This window comes from Prunus avium, chromosome 8, assembly GCF_965620075.1.
Source record: "Prunus avium chromosome 8, drPruAviu1.hap1.1, whole genome shotgun sequence".
Classification (NCBI taxonomy): Eukaryota; Viridiplantae; Streptophyta; class Magnoliopsida; order Rosales; family Rosaceae; genus Prunus; species Prunus avium.
The window spans coordinates 39,597,697-39,617,080 of NC_142291.1; the positions used below are offsets into that span (position 1 = coordinate 39,597,697).

At 37.9% G+C, this 19,384-nt stretch overlaps 3 protein-coding genes and 1 non-coding gene across 10 annotated transcripts; 3 read left to right on the plus strand and 1 right to left on the minus strand.

Moving 5' to 3' along the window:
• Positions 1-3,482: 3,482 nt before the first annotated feature.
• Positions 3,483-7,292, minus strand: WEE1 (WEE1-like kinase). Its single transcript, XM_021964308.2, has 10 exons — positions 6,864-7,292; positions 6,694-6,754; positions 6,539-6,605; positions 6,130-6,396; positions 5,948-6,015; positions 5,719-5,828; positions 5,598-5,638; positions 5,334-5,482; positions 4,319-4,672; positions 3,483-3,754 (listed from the first exon to the last, which is right to left on the minus strand). Exons 1-10 carry the CDS (start codon positions 7,076-7,078, stop codon positions 3,659-3,661), a joined length of 1,428 nt encoding a protein of 475 aa, XP_021820000.1. The 5' UTR covers positions 7,079-7,292; the 3' UTR covers positions 3,483-3,658.
• Positions 7,293-11,770: 4,478 nt separating this feature from the next.
• Positions 11,771-15,371, plus strand: LOC110761753 (kinetochore protein). 7 transcript variants are annotated; one of them, XM_021964309.2, is made up of 12 exons: positions 11,771-12,205; positions 12,296-12,363; positions 12,495-12,534; positions 12,623-12,678; positions 12,774-12,978; positions 13,072-13,391; positions 13,478-13,603; positions 13,682-13,797; positions 13,895-13,989; positions 14,166-14,263; positions 14,380-14,510; positions 14,671-15,371. In XM_021964309.2, the coding sequence occupies exons 1-12, from the start codon at positions 12,139-12,141 to the stop codon at positions 14,732-14,734; spliced, it is 1,386 nt and encodes a 461-aa protein (XP_021820001.1). In that variant the 5' UTR covers positions 11,771-12,138; the 3' UTR covers positions 14,735-15,371. The 7 variants fall into 7 exon arrangements, with proteins under 7 accessions (XP_021820001.1, XP_021820002.1, XP_088101186.1 ...); XM_021964310.2 differs by having other exon boundaries at positions 14,166-14,257; XM_088245060.1 differs by having other exon boundaries at positions 13,072-13,370.
• A 141-nt stretch (positions 15,372-15,512) lies between these two features.
• TRNAD-GUC (transfer RNA aspartic acid (anticodon GUC)) lies at positions 15,513-15,584 on the plus strand. The gene has a single exon. It is a non-coding gene; the product is annotated as a tRNA-Asp (tRNA).
• A 247-nt stretch (positions 15,585-15,831) lies between these two features.
• On the plus strand, positions 15,832-18,917 carry LOC110761755 (autophagy-related protein 18a). Its single transcript, XM_021964313.2, has 4 exons — positions 15,832-16,913; positions 17,720-17,927; positions 18,401-18,527; positions 18,616-18,917. Exons 1-4 carry the CDS (start codon positions 16,059-16,061, stop codon positions 18,704-18,706), a joined length of 1,281 nt encoding a protein of 426 aa, XP_021820005.1. The 5' UTR covers positions 15,832-16,058; the 3' UTR covers positions 18,707-18,917.
• The last annotated feature ends 467 nt before the right edge of the window (positions 18,918-19,384 follow it).

The following is a 19,384-nucleotide window of genomic DNA, read 5'->3' on the forward strand; positions in this document are numbered from 1 at the left end:
ATATGATTGTAAAATGCATCATTAATCTTGTAATATCGTACTTTACAAATATAAAGACATGTAGTACAACATTAGGGTCAAGGGGAACATTCGGAAGGTAAATTGGGTCCTTAGTATTGTAAACATGAATGTTTACAATATTAAGGTCTCGTATTACTCTATTTAGGATAGTTATGTTCTAGGATATTGTAAAACCCATCCTTATTATGGTAATTTCGTAATTTACAAAGAGATGGACATGTATTACAATATTAAGGTAACTAGGGACATTGAGAAAGTAAATTGGGTCCTTATACGTGTAAACACAAACGTTTACTATATTAAGGTCTTGTTTTACTCGGTTTTGGACAGTTATGTTCCATGTGATTGTAAAATGCATCCTTAATCTTGTAATATCGAAATTTACAAAAATAAAGACATGTAGTACAATATTAGGGTAAATGGGAACATTCGGATGGTAAATTGGGTCCTTATACTTGTAAACTCGGATGTTTACAATATTAAGGTCTTGTATTACTCTTTTATGGATAGTTATGTTCCAGAACATTGTAAAACCCATCCTTAATCTTGTAATATCGTAATTTACAAAGAGAATGACGTTTAGTACAATATTAAGGTAACTAGGGACATTAGGAAAGTAAATTAAGTCCTTATATGTGTAAACACAAACTTTTACTATATTAAGGTCTTGTTTTACTCGGTTTTGGATAGTTATGTTCCATTTGATTGTAAAATGCATCCTTAATCTTGTAATATAGTAATTTACAAAGATAAAGACATGTAGTACAATATTAGGGTAAATGGGAACATTCAGATGGTAAATTGGGTCCTTATACTTGTAAACTCGGATGTTTACAATACTAAGGTCTTTTATTACTCTTTTATGGATAGTTATATTCCAGAACATTGTAAAACCCATCCTTAATCTTGTAACATCGTAATTTACAAAGATAAAGACATGTAGTACAATATTAGGGTAAATAGGAACATTCGGATGGTAAATTGGGTCCTTATACTTGTAAACTGGGATGTTTACAATACTATGAATTAGGTGAACCCTAATGTTGTATATATATATCTACCTATTTTATGGTACTCTCATATCCAAACTACTGTAAATCACTATCCAATCATATGCCAATTGCCAAACAGGAAGGGCATAATTGCATGACCCTTATGCAATTACATTTTCAAAAAGTGGAAACTTGATAACTTGTATAACCGGTAACCAATTTTTAAAAAAATCTGGGAGCATCATAAAGGACAAATGGTGCATGGGTGCACCTGGTGCACTGTAGAAGGTGCCATAAGTCATAACCCTTCGGCATTGTCAAATAACACTGCATGAATCATGATGAGGAGAGAAAGGGTGCAATGAATTATGAATCTTCCCCAAAAAAAATATATATATATATATATATAGCTGGGGTTAACTATCACAACAGGTAATTTGGTATCTGAACAGTATTAAGATACTTTTAAGTTCCAAAATTAACGCATCAACAGTTAGAATCACATCACGCACTTGAAGACGATTGTAAAAAGGTATAATTTGGATTTCCTTTACGGCCGCCTCTGTATTGTAATTTACATGAGAGCAATTATGCAGTTAACTTTTTGTATTTTTTAACTGTTGTGTTGGAGTTTTGTCGATTGGACCACCCAAAAATAATTAACCTTGGTTTATTGTATATTTTAACCTAAATTAGGTATCTGTCATGAGCTGATCATAGAGTATATGTCCTTGCGGCCTCGGTGCTTACCCCATATTGAGATGTGCACCAAACCTAAGGCCAAGGCCAAGGCCAACCCCCTCCCCTCCCTCGGCTATGTTATGACTTGTGTTGCAGAAAGCCTAATAGAATTGTTTGCTTAGAAAATGTTTTAGCTGCTGAATCCCAGACTCCATGTGCGGCCTGCTGTCTGCTGTGTCATTGCAATTATAAGTAATTGTGAATTAACTATGAAAATACAGCCAACAACAACTACCAATATATATACCATATCACTTCTGATCAGTCTGTCCAATTGATTCTGCCAACTAATTTATTTTTCATCTGTCATATTAATAAATTGATTAATTAATATGTTAAGTTAATTATTTTCTAGTTTCTTCTACCAGGTTCTTTGTTGCCGGTTCCCATGCACCAAATTGAAATATACGTATAATAATACTAGCCTCTCCGCATGCGCTTCTGCGCCTGCGAAAAGCTTTTTTTATAAAAAAAAAAAAAATTATTTTAGAATTAAAAAAATATTATGGGTAGTTGTGTTTTATAAAAATAGGATATATTATCTGATTTTTCTTTTAATTTTATTTTTTTAATATAAAAACGTGTGAATTTACAATATTATCTTCATTTAATTAATAATTTCAATTCTTAATGTTTGCATTAACCAATGACATTTTCAGGTATTTTGAATGTTTCACCATTCTCTGCCTTCTGCTTTAATATATAGATGCATGGTTTGTGAAAAAACAACAATTTGATAACAACCATTGCGCTTTTTCTAATGAACAAGGCATGCATGCTCTGATTGCATATTAAAAGATTCGGATTATGCGGATGCATATAGCTTCTACTAATAAAGCAAACAAGTCGCGTAAAAACAGTGTTGTTGACCTCTTGGCTCTACCAAATTGTTGTTGTTGTTGTTGTGCATGCACTGTGTTTCAAAAGCACTTACGCATGTCCATCCGAGAATATTCCAAACTCACAGACAAAAATTTACGCGTGTTGTGGTTGCTTTGCTTTGCTGACAAAAATTTACGCGTATTGTGGACGAATAGATTTTCGAGCAAAATAATATATCGTGTGGTTTATGCGATTAGACTTTCGCGTAGAAACGTCTGTAACTTATTCTGAAGGATAATGCTAGACTTATCATATTTTTCATACTATATTGTATACCACATTTCTAATAAAGGTAGCCCACCAATACAATGGAATCCCCCTCTCTAGTATAAAGGTGGCATTTTCCTATTTTGAACATGCTGCCGACATAACACAATTATCCAGTTGACTACTGTTCTTGGGTCTCGGAAAGATATTCCAACTCAAAGACAAAAACTTCTACGTGTTTTCTGTCTGCCATCGAAAACTAGTCACTTAGATGCTACAAAATATTGTAGATCGTCTTGACACCTATGATAATTAGGTATATGATTTGGGAAAATAATGTATATATTTTGGATTTTGCGATTAGAGTTTTCTCATATAAACGGCTACAAGATCTTGTCAAACATGTAGCTGAGACAACAGAGTTATCTAGTTCACTATCCTATATATCTGTAGCTACAGTTTATATCCCCCATGTTTTAATATCAATTTCTGGGGCTTTATGTCTTAATCATCCTTCATCCTTACAAATTAATGTCTCTTAACGAGTAAAGAGAATTAGCGATCAATGCAGGCAATAAATTTAGGCCTTCATTAGCAGCAGCACATAAGCGTGAGTACATGACACAGATTTCCTCCAGATTAACAAAATATGCACCGAAGAAATGGGAAAATTAGGTGCATAGTTTAGAGGAATAATTTATACTTACAAAATTTGTCATTCACGAATTTCACTTTGCCTGTTTTACAGGGCCGGCTGATGCAAATGAATGACGCATACAACACTCCAATCTCTACAAAAGGCAATCGTGGTTGTCCTAAGCTCGTCCCTTTCTCAGGGCCTTGTCAAAAATTGGATTTTCAACCAAATCTTTAGCTGATGGCCTCCAAACTGGATTTGGGTCCAACATGACCTGAGAGATTTGAGAAAATATAATGCAATCAGAAACGCCATCACAGGGTACTTTTATTAGCCCAAACCAGTAATAGCATAATATCATGGGAAATCAAACAATGGATATGGAGAGCCGCAGACAACAGCATTGTTAGTATGATTTCATATGAAAATGTCCTGGCCTTTTCATCTGAAGAGCCTTTTACTAATTGTAGCAAGCGGACATTTCAGGGATTATTTTCTTTCTACCTCATTCCCGCTTGCAATTATCAGCAAACCAAATTACAATTTACAATTGAAATGATATTGTACATACAAAGTAATGGGGTAGTTTTCATTATCAAACAAAATTTGATTTCACATTGCAAGATTTAAAAAGAGGAGGAAGTAAATTATTATTTCATGCATTTTTCTCAATACAAACCCCTAGTGAAGGATGAATTCATAACTTAGAAACACCTAAACAGAAAATAGTGTTTCTTATAAGACTTCAGGCTAATGCACACAAAAAGGTGAAACAGTCACAACTTCACGGTTACAAAAGAAAAGCCAACCACAAACGGTAACAAAAAAATTATAGTACCTTGAGTAAGTTCTGAAATTGCAGTGAATGGCCAGGAAGGAGTGGCAATTTTCCCTCCCTAAGATTTAAAATTTGAGGTCCTGATTCGGGCAAAGGTGAACCTCTAATAAGCTCATAAATAGCAACTCCCAAGGAGAAAATATCAGCCTTGTCAAGATCGTCATATTTCTCATTCAGGATTTCTTGAGGCATATATCGAGCATCACCCTCTTCAATTGGTAGGCTTTTATCAAGTAGAGTTGCACATCCAAAGTCACCAAGCTTATAAACACCATTCTTGACATATATATTATCAGGTTTTACATCTAAATGAGCTATTCCCTTCCTGTGTATAAACTGCAACGCCTTTGCAATCTGTGTATGTGATTGTATGAGAAATAAGTATATGCCAACAGAAGCAGAAACCTTGTCATGCTAAAAAGAACACAAATTAATTTGAAAATTTTGGCCTGCCAAATAGGATCTTGACCTCAGATTTATGTCAATTCCTGTGTGTGTGCATGCATGCGTGAGTGTCTGTAATTTGAGTAGGGACATTCATTAGATTAAAGCCATTCCATCTTGTTTAACATAGCAACATGACATTCCTTCAAGTAGGAAAACAGAACATCTAAAATTATCAAGGGATTGAAATCAACACCGCTACTGCGCATCTAAAAAAAACCACACATGTGTCAAGGAAAGGACTTATACTTCAATTGGTGACGAAAACAGAACACAAACACAAACACATAAATATTATTAGTTTTGCGTAATTAAGAATCACGAGGAATCTAAATTCCCCTGACATAAACGATTGAATGTAGGTCTTCATGATAAAGAAAGTGGTAAACAGCTGATTACCGACCTAGCAACCCTGTCTATCATTACTTCTTTTATGTGTAAATGTTCAGAGGCTCCTATAGTGTAGTGAAAACAGATCACTGCAATGCAGTCAATCTAGTAATAGATTTAATGCTAGAACCTTGTTCAGTTTCAACTTTCAAGTGAGATCTTATTAAAAAAACACACAAACCTGAAACAAGGTTTCCAAAATTTCTCCCTCTGTGAAGGTTCGGGAAAACTTGTTGATGGATAAGCTGTGATCGCATAATTCCATCTGAATGTAGAGCTGCTCATTTTCAAACCAAGACGAGTAGTATCCAACAATATTTTCATGGGAACCTATGGAAGGAAAAACAGTTAAAACATAAAAGGAATTGCTATGAGGTCAAAAAGATGAAGCAGAAACACAAACTGAAAACATATATATATATATGCATATATCATGCAAATGTACCTAAAGCTGCCAAAGATTGAACTTCCATCAAAGCCTTTCTCCTGCAAAGGATGCAAAAGAATTACGCATAAGAATATAGCTTGACCAAATGGCAGATATATCTAAAGCATGAGTAAGCAACCTTTCTGTGTCCTGATGCAACTGCTTCATGCTACGTTTCACAGCATACAAACAACCATCAATTCTGTTCAAGGCTTTAAAAACATGACTGAAGTACCCACTACCAATTTGCTGGAAAGTGACAGAAAATTACAAACAAGTTAGTCAAGCACAACAATATTAAGAATTTAGAAATAAAAAAGCACTGGTGGTATGCTTAAGTTCAAATGTTCTTAGGATCTGGTAGATACCTCAATCTCATGAAAATCAGCGCAATAGCGTGAAAGGCCATTTCCTCCCATAATTGCAGGGAAGAAAGCTGTACATTGCACCATTATGTAAGCAGAAGTTGAAAATTGAAAATGAAATAAAGGATTTCTGTTAATGTCTTAATACCGAAATAGAATTATATTAGCAGCTGACAGAAGTGTACCAGCACATTTTGATCTTTGGTTGCCAAGAGGATCAATGTCCATTTCTGAAGCATCCTTTAAATATGGATTCTTAAAACATGGAGGAGGCATGACACGACAGCGTAAAGCCACTGCAGATTGAGATACATAATTTTGTGTCTTTCGAACTTCGGTAACTGTTGCTTTCTCCATCTTAGCTTCATCTATGACAAAAGCATCCGTTCCCAGTTCCACTATCTGCTGATTTCCGGAAAATGTTGGGCTGAGTGGATTCAATAAGAAATCACCTGCAGAAAGTATGGATTTTTAATTGCAACGCTAATACCCAATAGATTTTCATCAAAGTTTACTCAATAAACAGTGCATAATTTTCTACATTGGAAAAATACAGATAAAAAAGCACAATCATAGTTGTAGTCTTAGTCTGACCCTGTCTGCGTCTCTTGGATTTAACCGTATTTGACTTCTCTGGTGATTTGGGGCAAGGGATATTTTCCTATACAAGGTAGAAACAAAGCTATTAAAACAATACTTTTAAAACGCAGCTCAAATTTACAGAAAGTATAAAATTCAATCCATGGTACCTTATTGCAATCCCAACCGCTCAACGTATGTTGATTATCTGGGGTGATATAATCAGGGGTACTGCATTAATCGGAACAAAAAAAAACCGAATTTTTCATTAATCATCTGAATCTGAGTATTAAAAAGCTTGAAAATTTATAAATAAAATCAAGGATGCGGGGAAATTTACCAGAAAAAGTCTTGGCTGAGAATGAAATCTCTGTCGTCAAAATTGGGGTCAAGATCAGTACCGAGAGGAGACGATGAGGGAAGGATGGCGTCGGCAGCTCCGGAGTCTAGAAGGTTCTGGAAGCGAGAGGGGTTGGAAGAAGATAATTTTGATGACGTGGGGAACGACAATTGGTGGCTTTCACCCAGCTGAAGCCTTGCTAGTGCTCCCTTCATTTCCCTCCTACTCTTCTTCTTGCTCGTATTTAGGGTTTCGGCCAAATCGACTGTCTCTGTGTCTCTCCGTCTACTTGACCCCTTTGGCCCTGTCTGATATATTTAAAAATAGAAACTTGAAGGGATTTGTTGGGCATAAATCACATCAGAAGCAGAAGAGTGAATTTCAAATCGCGCGGGATTGTCGAGGGCAAAATGGATTGGGTGGAGCAGGAAATACCTTACGGTTCTCTAATATTTAATCTTGTCCGTAGATCGGGAGACCCACTCTGGGCATCGGGTAATTTCGTGGAAGATTTGTGTACGACGTTAGATGGGATTTATCATGTGATGAGTCGCGTACCATGTAAGCCATTCTCGTTATGGAGGGAAATAAGCTTTTTCAAAATTAGTGCGCGCTGCACGAGGGCAACCTAAAATTATTATATTATTTGATGGGCTAGTGGGCCGAAGAAAGTGTAAAGCAATTTTCCCTTTGGCAAAACTAGATTAAAGAAAACAATATTATTATAAATAAAAAAACCCCATACTCTTTAAATAAATTATATTTAGGAAGTATAGCCACTCGGCTATACTCTATAAATATAATATCACACTTAATGTAGTGGTAAGTTATTTGCCCCATGGTGTAGATATTTGCAGCTATCTTGATGTTTAATTAATATTTTTGAATTTATGGCTGCAGTTTGCAGTGCTGTTGGAGTGTTGCCTTTTTCTCTTCAATATGAATTCTCAGTTGTTAAGAAGTACGCTACTCATGGTTGTTTCAATTATAGTTGAATCATTTCTGAAGTTTGTGATGCAGAGATTCGATTTCTACTCCATTAGTCAATGCAGATTAGGTTTTAATTGTTTAATCTGTTTTCTCTAAGTAGAGGAATGCAGTGAATATAGAGAAACGAAAACTTCTATTGCTCCTTTGAAACCAAGAGAAGAAAAAAAATTAATTGTTGCTTTCTCCAGTAAATATATGTACTTGAGAAACAATTCTGATCCATGTGGTTTTTGAGCCTCTGCATTACTCTTTCAAGAAAGAAAATGTGGAAGATAATATTTCAGATAGGGCGCATGATGTGTTTAAGATATTTCCTGTTATTTGATATTAACAGTGACTTTGAAAACAATATATATACATAAACACTGAGTGCTGATCTCGGTGTTCTGATTCCGAAAAGGCAAATTCCAGTTCACTTTCAATGCCCCCTTTTATTTAATAGGACAAAGATCTATAGTTTTGTTTCAACAGTTGATGAAATGATATGTGTATACTAACTAGGATGTTATATTTCCTACTCAAAGGGTTCTTAAAGGGAGCTTTTTTTTTTGTCTGAGTTCTTAAAGGAGCTTCAAACATTGATCAGCACCATTTTTTATTGCTTGAGTGATTGTCTTGCATTTTTTTTATTGGAAATGACGAGATGGTATGGTACATGTAACACTGGTTACATAAATATTTGTGCACAATGAACCTCATCGAAGTTCCACTTCATTCATATAAATGTATGTTTGCTTTTTTTTAAAACGTATATTTTACCAAGTCTTTAATACATGTATGGAAAATAAAAGTATTATTGAAAAATACGAGTATTAAACGGGAAATAACTTTGAAAAAGTAAAAAATCAAAAGGGGACAATAGAGACTCAGGTAATGACCTAATAGTAATGGATAATGCTCTAAACTAATCTTATTGATATATAAAAAATAAAAATAAAAAATAAAAGGACCTCAGTATATATAAAAAAAGGACCTCGGATCTCTGACTTCCAGGGTCACCATCATATGCGGGTATGCACAAAACTTCTTGGTTGAACATTTTAACAAAGTCCTTGACCTTACCCTTAACTTTGCTTCTTCCATGATTATCTCTTGAGTTCCTTGGTGAACCTTGGAAACTAGCTTTATCAACGTCAACATTCGTCAAGGAACTCCTTTTTCCATTCTGATTTTTTGCAATTTTGTTAGGGCCAACATCTACAGAAGATTTTTTGGTGCCTTTGACCACACTTTCCTTTCTACCACCCACTTTAAATATCACATCATTGCCTGCATAAGAAAATACAACTGTGGTGTGCTCGCGAACTTGTTCCAAAAGCACAGGGCTTTCTTTTCGTGGGGCTCTGCCAGAAGCTGTTTCAAGTAAAAGTTAAGGCTCTATATCTTCACTTCTATGGCATGAGACTCGTTAAATATAATAATATATGTAAATAGTATACCCGTTAAATACTAGTATAGCCGCGCGGCTATACCATTTATTTAAAAAAAGATAATTTATCTAAACCGTACAGCCGCGCGGCTATACGGTTTATTTTAAACAATGATAATTTATTCAAAGGGTATAGCCGCACGGCTATACGGGTTAACTATAATAATATATGTAAATAGTATCGCTGGGCGGCTATACTATTTATTTCAAAAAAATGATAATTTATTTAAAGAATATAGCCGCACGGCTATACACGTTAATAATAATAGGATTATTCACAGCAATGGTCCCTCAACTATATCCCAAGTTACACTTTAATCACTCAACTCAAATATTAGTTGCAGAGGTCACTCAATTAGGTGTTTTGTTGCACCGTTAGTCCTACCGTCAAGTCTCTCTAACAGCAGGGACTAATGGTGCAACACAACACCTAATTTAGTGATCAAAATGGAACTCCGAGTATAGTTGAGAGATCATTGTTACAAATAATGTTAACTGAAAAGTCACATTTGCCCTTCAATAATTTAAGAGATGCTTGCAACGTCATCATTTTAAACATAAAAAGTAACAGACTTGACGTTATGACTAACGGTGCAATAAAACACCTAATTGAGTGACCTCTGCAACTAATATTTGAGTTGAGTGACCAAAGTGTAACTTGGAGTATAGTTGAAGGACCATTGCTGCAAATAACCCATAATAATAATATATTTAAAAAGTATAGCTGCTCGGCTATACGATTTAATTTTTTTTTAACGATAAGGGTTATTCGCAGCAATGGTCCCTCAATTATACCCGTAGTTACACTTTGGTCCATCAATTCAATTATTAGTTGCGGGGGTCACTCAACTAAGTGCTATGTTACACCAATAGTCCTTCCGTCAAATATGTTAAATTTTCTGTTAAAAATGAGGGTAAATTAGGAAATTCATCCACAACCCTCCATTGTCGCAACCCAATCCTTGCTTCTCCTCTCTTGTACCAAAATCTGGGCAGAAAAAAGATGAGAGAAAGACAACTCAATTGCTTCTCCTCCCTTGTACCAAACTCGCCACCCAATCCTTCCTCCCACCCCAACCCAGCACTCACTGTAAACCATCAACCATAAACATCCATCAATTTCTATGTTTTTATATTTTGATTTTTCTATTCGTTTTTAGGAAGGTGTAAGCATCTATAAAGCCATCCACGACAAATACTTGCACCACAAACGCAAACGAAAATTGTTCTCGATTTCTTTAGCCGCCACGACGCCATTGATGGAAGCAGACGAAGTAATGGAGCTCTATGATTCTTACTGGTTTCAGCTCGGAATCTTCGAAAAGCAACCAAATTCATCAAACCCATCAAGGATTGAAGCAGACCCGGTTCTTGAAATTGAAGAAGAACCATCAAAACCAGGGCTTTGACAGACCTTCCTCCACAACCCTCCATTGCTGCAAACCAAATCCTTGCTGACACCAAAAAATTCAATTAAAAAGAAGCCGCACAGCAACAAGAATATTTTCAGACCAGCAAACAAATTCAAGATCTCGCATTTTAACCAGTAAACAGCGTCTGGTTCGTGATTTTGTTTCCATTGTGTGTCTGAATTGGCAACGATGGAAGAAGATTCGGAGGCATCCCCTCTGCGATTGGAAGATTCGGAGGCATCTCCCCTGCTTCTGGGTATCGAATTCAGCACTCACCTGCTTCTCCCCAACAATCTAAAACAACCCAAAAGATAAGCGCAGGAAAAAAGAACCAACCTTTGAATCCGATTTGGTTATCGAGACCAACCCTTCTCCTAAATCACATCGGTCTTCCATAATCTTCGAACCCAATTCAAATACACCAATTTAAAACCCGACCCTTTTGCAAGAGCCACTAAATCTGACTTATGCGTGCTAAAATTTGTAGACTTTTGAAACAAAAACGAAAAAGGGTAAGTGCTGAAATGATGAATCTTTGGACCTCCCCGAGAGAGCAAACAAGAATGGAAGGTTGAACCATAGGTTCGGCACAAGAGGAATCTTTCTTAGACTCAGTTTGCCGTCAGTTTGCAAACCATCGAGAGGTTGAGAGGGAAGAGGAGTTGGTGGGTTAGGGTTTTGAAGTTTTGTGTAGCAGAGCTGTGGGAATTTTTATTTATTTTTTTGTTGAGAGATCCGTAGGAATTTTTATTATTTGATATTCAATTTGAATTTCCAAATTTACAAATTTTGAAGTTGAGGAGGATAGGGAGGGTTGTGAATGAATTTCCGAATTTACCCTCACTTTTGACAAAAAATTTAACAGAACTTGACGGAATGACTACTGGTGCAACGAAGCACAGAGTTGAGTGACCCCCGCAACTAATAATTGAATTGATGGACCAAAGTGTAATTATGGGTATAGTTGAGGGACCATTGCTGCGAATAACCCTAAAGATAATTTATTTAAAAAGTATAGCTGCACGGCTATACTATTTATTAAATAATTAAATAAAACCCGCCTAGCGCCTGCGGCCGTCTAGCGACTGGGCGATTTCTGAGTGGGCGAAGTGACAATTGGAGCTCGATCTTTTCCTTAGTGTTATTCCAAAGGCCTCTTCCCATCTACAAATCTACCTTCTTCTACAAAATTGAATTTTTTGATTGGCCCAATTTGGGGATTTACTCGGCTCTAGCCTATATAATTTTCTGTGCCTGTCCGAGACTGCGAGCCGAAAATTATTCACATCATCAAAGTAACGTTCAATAAATCAATTTGTCACCTGAACGTGAATACTGAAGCTGTATACTTTCCCCGGGGAAGAGCTATGTAGCGGCAAAACCCATTCTGGTAAACCAATGCTCCCCAAAAGAAAAGAAAAAAAAATTACATCTCCGTGTAAAGATGTATAAGCAAACAAAGCATATGCGTTGTTTTCAGACAATTCCAGATTCTGACCAGAGCATTTCCGGTAACTCCCTCATTTCAATTATCATATTATGCACATATTATACTTAATTGGGATTATTGGATAAGCGTTTTTGGTTCTTGACCTGCGTAGATGAGGAAGAATCTGACCAAGATTGGCCCAACAAATGCCTTACCCTTGACGGGTCCGCCAAGAAAAAGGTTTTCATTTCTATTTTTAATTCTTAATTTTCCTTCAATGTTCTTGATTTATGTGTATGTGCATGTGCATGTATCAATGCATCAATGTGTGTGTATCGTTTTATGTAGTTAGAATTTTGATTTCTTAACAGGAGGAATTACCACTTTCATCACGGCTAGAAATGCTCAAAGGTAACATGTTTTTCCAGAATTGGCTGCTAGTGTTGTACTGCCATAGGCTCTTTGAGCAGAGGTAATGTTTGTTTAATTGTTTCTGAAGCTGGTGCACATGTGGATGCCTGCAACTTGGAGGATGACGTGAGCTCTGGCGATGAGGTATGCATTCAGATATAGACATATCTTATTTATGTATTGTGTGTTAGTGTGCTAGTGTAAGGCGGTAATATGCTTGCAACCTGTTTGTGGAAAAGCGGAACAATGTGCTCCCGAAAATTTATGTCACTGTTGGTGGTAAAAAGTTGCAGAAAGATGATGTTCATAGCATTGGAAAAGAAGACGGATCATACACATGGTCTGCGGCAACTAAAGAAGTTGAGGAACTTATGCGTTCGAATGAGAAAAATTCATGTTCATCGTCACATTCTTCTTACTTGAAATTGAATAAATCATCTAAAGGTACGGTCTCGTGTTTGCAAGGTAATTCTTGATTTTTGGGTTTATTGTCACAATCTGTAGTCTTTTTTTTAACTGCAAAATCAACTGCTGTAGGAGTCAAAGGCAAAGGCAAGCCAAAGTTTTCGTTCCGTTTCCCAACACACAAGGAAGGACACTCTTGGCTTTCTGTATATAAGGATGACAATGATGTTTCATTCAAGGTTCAAGAATTGCCTGAGAGGTTGGATTATAGAACTGAAGAAAATTCAGATGCTGAGCTCCTTGAGGATATTCAGGTTGAGGAGGAAAATCAGTTGGAGATTGTGCCTTTTGAAGTCAATGAACATGGGCATGGCTGTATTGAGCAGTCAATGGCAGAGCTTTTAGATGGCCTTCAGGATAAGACAACTATGGCAAGAGGAAGTTCCAAAATGGTTTTCTGTCTTCTTCAAACATGTTTTTCTCATCCTTTTCCCATTACATTTTTTCTCTCCCCTGTCTGATCCGGTGTTTGCTTCAGTATAGTAGAAAAAGATGTAAAAGGGGGCAGCCTGTTGTGAAGAGAGTACCCCCACTTGGAGATAGACTTATCGACAGTGAAAGCTCCCCTGAGCACTTAGGCCCTGAATCGCCAAGTGATAGCGAGGTATCTCTTTTTTCTGATTGCTTTATAGGCTATTTCCCATTCAAATCAGTACTCTAGCTAATGTACATTCTTAAACAGGCTGATGATCAAATTTTGAAGCTTGATAAACCGGAGGTGAAGAGGCAAACATTGGTAGATCGATTTCAGGAAGCTTTAAGTGACAGATCCCTTGTTACAGTGCCTAAAACATTAAGGTACACAGTGTGATCATGTTATACAAGTGCAGTTGGTGCTAGTAGAAGTGCTTCTATACTGATTGCTGAATGTGCTTATATACTGCCAATTTTGTAGAATTGGATTATTTGGGCAACTGCAGCAGGTCGTTCAGAGTGAAAAAGAAAGTGATATGGAATTCTTAAAGAATATTGAGAACGGAGCTAACCAAAGTAATAAAGCCTTGCGATTGTTATATTTTTATTTTATTTCTACAAGCGTAGAATACTTGGATACGACAAAGAACTTTGTATATGTGGGTTTGTACTTCTAGGCGAAAAGGAAAAAAATTCTGTAAGATATATCCTGCGGCCTATTGTTCATCTCCTGTTTCATGTTTATATCTCAGAGGAACCAAGCTGCATCGATGTGAAAATTTGTTCGAGACACTTGGATGCAAAGCTGACAGTTTGCCACTGCTCGTTAGGCAATAACTTAAAGGTCATGGTAATGATCATTTCTTAGATGTTCTTTCAGCAGCATGTTTATGAGTGAATACACATGCATATTTTCTGATGGCTTTGTTAGAAAGGATGAGTGATGATGCATATTTGTTTGTGCAGAGCCTCCCACGGTCAGGGAGCCCCAAGCACATGCTGAACGAAGAAACAACACAGACAGTTATTTTCAATCCAAGAGTTTGCAATGATGTTGACCTTGATGCTGGGAAATGGATTCGTATTCATGCTCCATGGTATGAGACTGAAATTTGAACCTTTGCTAGACTTGGCTTATTTTGCATTACTGCAGTGGGGGTTGGAAATACCACCAGAATTTGATTACTTCTTAGTTGTGTATTATTCTACTACAAATATCATGATTAATGTGAAGTATGATGGGTAAAATCTGGGCAGGAAGGAGATTCATGTGGGCAATGACAAAAGCATTATCCTATCCACTTATTTCTCCGAGATTTGAATTTGACAAGCTTTCAAAGTCCACCCCATCCGGTGATGAGCAGGCCTTACATGGGAGGTGGGTTTGAATATCAATTGAAGGTAATCCACAACCTCCATTGGAAAATCTTATTCACGATAAGAACCCTATGCTGCCAGTGCCAGACGGTTATGCTCTGCCTGAACACTGTTACGGCTATCCAAGTGGCGTAGCCAGTGAAGAAGGTGAATTTGTCTTTGAAATGAATGCTGCTTTTTATGGGAGGAGTGCTTGGTGGGTGAATTTTTTTGGTTCAGTTGGTTATGATGGTGGCTATGAGAACCATAAATATTGGTGTCTTTTAACATGGATCTCTACCTCAAAACAGTTTGTCAACTGTTTAACCCAGTTCTAGTTTGATTTGCAATTGCTATGATTGGCTCAGCAGGATTCAGGAAGCAAGGGAAGCTGCTTTGGCAACTTAATAACTCCGTTACCAAACACCATGCGTCTATGCAATCAGATTTTTGTTATTTCTAGCACCATGAACAACGTTGCTTCTTACACATGTAGTTTTGTTGGGAGTCGATCCCAATCCGTTTTAAGTGTACATAAGTTTAGTGACAGATATACGGTACTTGTAAATTTGGATTTGCCACTGTGGTTGGGCTTTTTTTCACTTTGCTAGCGTAACTTGTAAGCATACTTCTTGTTCAGAATTTTGCTTAAAAAATAGAAACTAGTGGATGTGGGGAAATTCTGTTTTTCATTTTGACTTTGGTAGATTTTAATAGAGCTGGTTCATTAATCTAGCATCAAAGTCGTTGTAGTATAGTGGTAAGTATTCCCGCCTGTCACGCGGGTGACCCGGGTTCGATCCCCGGCAACGGCGCTTGTTTTTGACACTTTTTCTTTGGTCGAGCCTTTTTAAATTAACTATGTTTAAACTTGAAAAATTTACTTTAGGCCCCATGGATTAATTAATAAATTACTGGAAAATACGACGAATAGCGGAAGAACGTGCCCATTCTATCAATCATCAGGCAGGCGTGGTTCGGACGCGAACGACATCCCGCTTTTGTCGTGCACTCCAATCAACGAATAAAATCACCTGCACTTTCTGGATCACAATTCTGAATTTCACTCGAAGCCTAGCACCACAAGGACACTATTGTCCTTCCACCCAAAAAAAATAAAAGGACACTATTGTCTCTTTCTTCTCCCTAAATTCACCAAAAATCTCCTCTCCTTTCTCCAATTCTGTGTGCAAACCCGAAAAGGAGCAAACAGTAATTTGAGCACTGTATTATCTCTTAGCTCCTGATATCAAATCAATCCTCGAAAATTCCTTCCAGATCCTCCTCCAATGGCGACCCTCTCTGCCTTCGCACCACCCTCGTGGCCTGACCCCAACTCCAACGCCACTTTCCACTCCGAACCCATCGACGACACCTCGAGCGTCGCCGATTCGTCGATGTCAGCCGACGACAACGCCCCCCAATCACCCCCGGACCCTAACCCTAATGTCCACAGCAACCCCTTCTCCGTACCCCAAGAGCTGCCAACCCCTCCTGCGTCACGCTCGCCTCCGTCGCTGTTCCACCTGTCCTTCAACCAGGACCACGCCTGCTTCGCCGCGGGTACGGACCACGGCTTCCGGATCTACAACTGTGATCCGTTCCGCGAGCTCTTTCGCCGGGACTTCGACAACGGCGGCGGAATCGGCGTCGTTGAGATGCTCTTCCGCTGCAACATCCTGGCCATAGTCGGTGGTGGGCCGGACCCTCAGTACCCCACCAACAAAGTCATGATCTGGGACGACCACCAGGGCCGGTGCATCGGAGAGCTCTCCTTTCGCTCCGTTGTCCGGTCCGTACGGCTCCGCAGGGACCGAATCGTCGTCGTTTTGGAGCAGAAGATTTTCGTGTACAACTTCGCCGACCTGAAGCTACTGCACCAGATTGAGACGATCGCGAACCCCAAGGGGCTCTGCGCTGTGTCGCAAGTGGCCGGGTCACTGGTGCTGGTGTGCCCTGGCTTGCAGAAAGGGCAGGTCAGGGTTGAGCATTACGGGTCCAAGAGGACCAAGTTCATCATGGCTCACGATTCCAGGCTTGCATGCTTTGCTCTCACACCCGATGGCCAGTTGCTCGCCACCTCCAGCAACAAAGGGACTCTTGTTCGGATTTTTAATACGCTTGATGGAACTTTGCTTCAAGAGGTATGCTTTTTTATATTCAAATTATGAAGAAAATTTCTGAATTTTGTTATTGCATCATTTTAGATTGGTATGGCGTGTCAAATGTTGATATTGGTCGTCATTCGATGCAATGTGTTCTATAGTTGAGCTTCAAGTTCTTGAATTTTGGGGCATCTTATAATAGAGAGGTGTGGGATTGCTGAAATTGAAAGCCTTGTAGTATCGATAAGCACTTGTAAGTCGCAGGTTACTGTTCATGGGCATGGTGATTAATATTTCAGTTTATATGGGAATGGGATGGTTACATTGCGAGGAAGTTTCCTCTACCATTAACAAGGTCTGTGCTAATATTTACTTAATTCATTATTTATGATACATTTTGTAAGCACTTTATGAAACTTAGTTGGTTCAGGGATCTAGATCAGACATGCATTATTACGAAGTCATGTCACAGGCATGACCTTGTAAACCTGCACATTCATGTATGCATAAACCTAGAAAGCAATTAGAAGTAAGTTTGCCATCAATTGGTCCTGGTAAGAAAAGAACAACAACCCCATTTGTTCCACCACCGCCAAGTCCAAAACAAATCTTTAACGTGATTTTTTTTAAGGGATCCTTATGTTTGAATGACATGGTGTGAGCTGTAAGTTGTAAGTTGAATGACATCGGAAAGCTTTTTTTTCTCCAGTTATGTTCTCGTTTTTTCTGAACTTTGAAGAGGGTGCATCCCTACTCCCTTGGAAATCTGAAATGGTGTTGATGTATGATTACAGATTCAAAATTTTATTTATTTATGAATTCGAGTTAATTGGATGCAAATGCAGGTAAGGAGGGGTGCGGACAGAGCAGAAATCTATAGTTTGGCATTCTCTTCAACTGCCCAGTGGCTTGCAGTCTCTAGTGACAAGGGAACTGTCCATGTTTTCAACCTTAAGGTGAATTCTGGGTCCTCTGGAAATGAGAATTCACGAACTGCATCTGATCCTAATCTTGCTGTTTCATCATCAAACTCCTCTCTTTCTTTCATCAGAGGTAAACTCCCCCCTCCCCCTCCCCCCTCCCCTCAATATTTGAATTTTTCTGATCTGTTTTCTGTCAGCACTTTTTGAACATTCTACATAGTTGACAAATTGGTCATATTGGGGATTTCCAATACCATATGCTGAAATACTAGTGAATTTTGAATACCAATAAAGAATAGAGTGCAGTGCATTGTTACTGCGGCACTATAAGATGTCTTAAACCTAAATTTAAGAGCACGATGAAGTTTATGTGGTTGCGTAAAAGAATTCCTGATATACCTTTTCTTGCAAAGTCAGATCATTCTGTTGAAAATAATTGTTAGAAATACGGTACAATCTGATTATCTGAGTGGATGAAGTCTGCTTTTCTTGTGTTTCCTCACCCTAATTTGTAATACCAAGTGGTACACCGGCAAGGAACATATCATTTATAAAAAAAAAAAAAAAAAGGTGAATGGATCTGAGTCTGGTTTTTGCTTGCAGGTGTGTTGCCTAAGTATTTTAGCTCAGAGTGGTCTGTTGCTCAGTTTCGCTTGCTTGAGGGCTCTCAATACATTGTTGCTTTTGGTCACCAGAAGAATACAGTGGTAATTCTTGGCATGGATGGAAGGTAAGAAAATAAATTTTAGATGGTTTTGCAATTTCATGTGATGAGTTTGGAATTGAAACTTTGTTATGAAATTTGAATTTGGATGCAGCTTCTATCGATGTGAATTTGACCCGGTGAATGGAGGAGAGATGACCCAGCTGGAATATCACAACTTTCTAAAGCCAGAAGAAGCCTTTTGAAGTGATTTATATATTGTACTATCCTATCCTATCCTACCTACAGTGTTCTAAGTACTGTTTGGTCTTCTGCTTTGTTTTTCTCCCCAGTTTTAGCATATGGGTAAATTATGTTGTAAATACATGAGCATGTAAATTTGTAAATTTCTGAGTGATGTACCAACAGTAAATTTAAGAAAAGAAAAGGAAAAAAAAAACTAACTTATAAAGAAAATGCTTTGTAGTGCTGTTTTTGTTTTGTTTTTTAGTATGTGAATGAAAAGTGTTAATTTTTCCCAAATCTGTGGGCTTTGGGTTTGATGGCAGCATGCGAGCCTATGAAATTGGCAGACATCATGTGAGAAGTTGGTGTAGGACAAAATCCCGTGTTTCTCTTTTGATCCCGTGTGAACTTATTGTTATTTTTAATGCCCGCAGCCTGCAGCCTGCAGCATCAATCAACCCTAACTCTGAAGTAACTTCTTCCATCTCTTGTCCATTACCATTTGTGTGGGAAATTGCAATTGACCGCTGCTGATGGCCACAGAATGGACTTGTGTTGCGTAGCTCTGATTAAAATTGGACTCGGGGTTTGTGTGGTGTTTAAAAATGAGAGCAAATCTCAAGATTGCAGGTTGCCAATCATTTTAAATTCACTGCACTGAAATCTTTGTTTGACTGGACAACACTCTTCATTTCATA

What these genes read in the sequence shown, in the direction of transcription:
- LOC110761753 (XM_021964309.2), top strand. Translation starts at nt 12,139, where the DNA reads ATGTATAAGCAAACAAAGCATATGCGTTGTTTTCAGACAATTCCAGAT. An exon ending in ACGTGAGCTCTGGCGATGAG is followed by an intron (nt 12,679 to 12,773) that starts GTATGCATTCAG and finishes TTTGTGGAAAAG; the next exon opens with CGGAACAATGTGCTCCCGAA. An exon ending in ATTCGTATTCATGCTCCATG is followed by an intron (nt 14,511 to 14,670) that starts GTATGAGACTGA and finishes AAATCTGGGCAG; the next exon opens with GAAGGAGATTCATGTGGGCA.
- LOC110761755 (XM_021964313.2), top strand. Translation starts at nt 16,059, where the DNA reads ATGGCGACCCTCTCTGCCTTCGCACCACCCTCGTGGCCTGACCCCAAC. An exon ending in CTCTCTTTCTTTCATCAGAG is followed by an intron (nt 17,928 to 18,400) that starts GTAAACTCCCCC and finishes TTTTGCTTGCAG; the next exon opens with GTGTGTTGCCTAAGTATTTT. An exon ending in ATTCTTGGCATGGATGGAAG is followed by an intron (nt 18,528 to 18,615) that starts GTAAGAAAATAA and finishes ATTTGGATGCAG; the next exon opens with CTTCTATCGATGTGAATTTG.
- WEE1 (XM_021964308.2), bottom strand. Translation starts at nt 7,078, where the DNA reads ATGAAGGGAGCACTAGCAAGGCTTCAGCTGGGTGAAAGCCACCAATTG. An exon ending in ATCCAAGAGACGCAGACAGG is followed by an intron (nt 6,397 to 6,538) that starts GTCAGACTAAGA and finishes TACTTTCTGCAG; the next exon opens with GTGATTTCTTATTGAATCCA. An exon ending in TTTTGGAAACCTTGTTTCAG is followed by an intron (nt 4,673 to 5,333) that starts GTTTGTGTGTTT and finishes TCACATACACAG; the next exon opens with ATTGCAAAGGCGTTGCAGTT.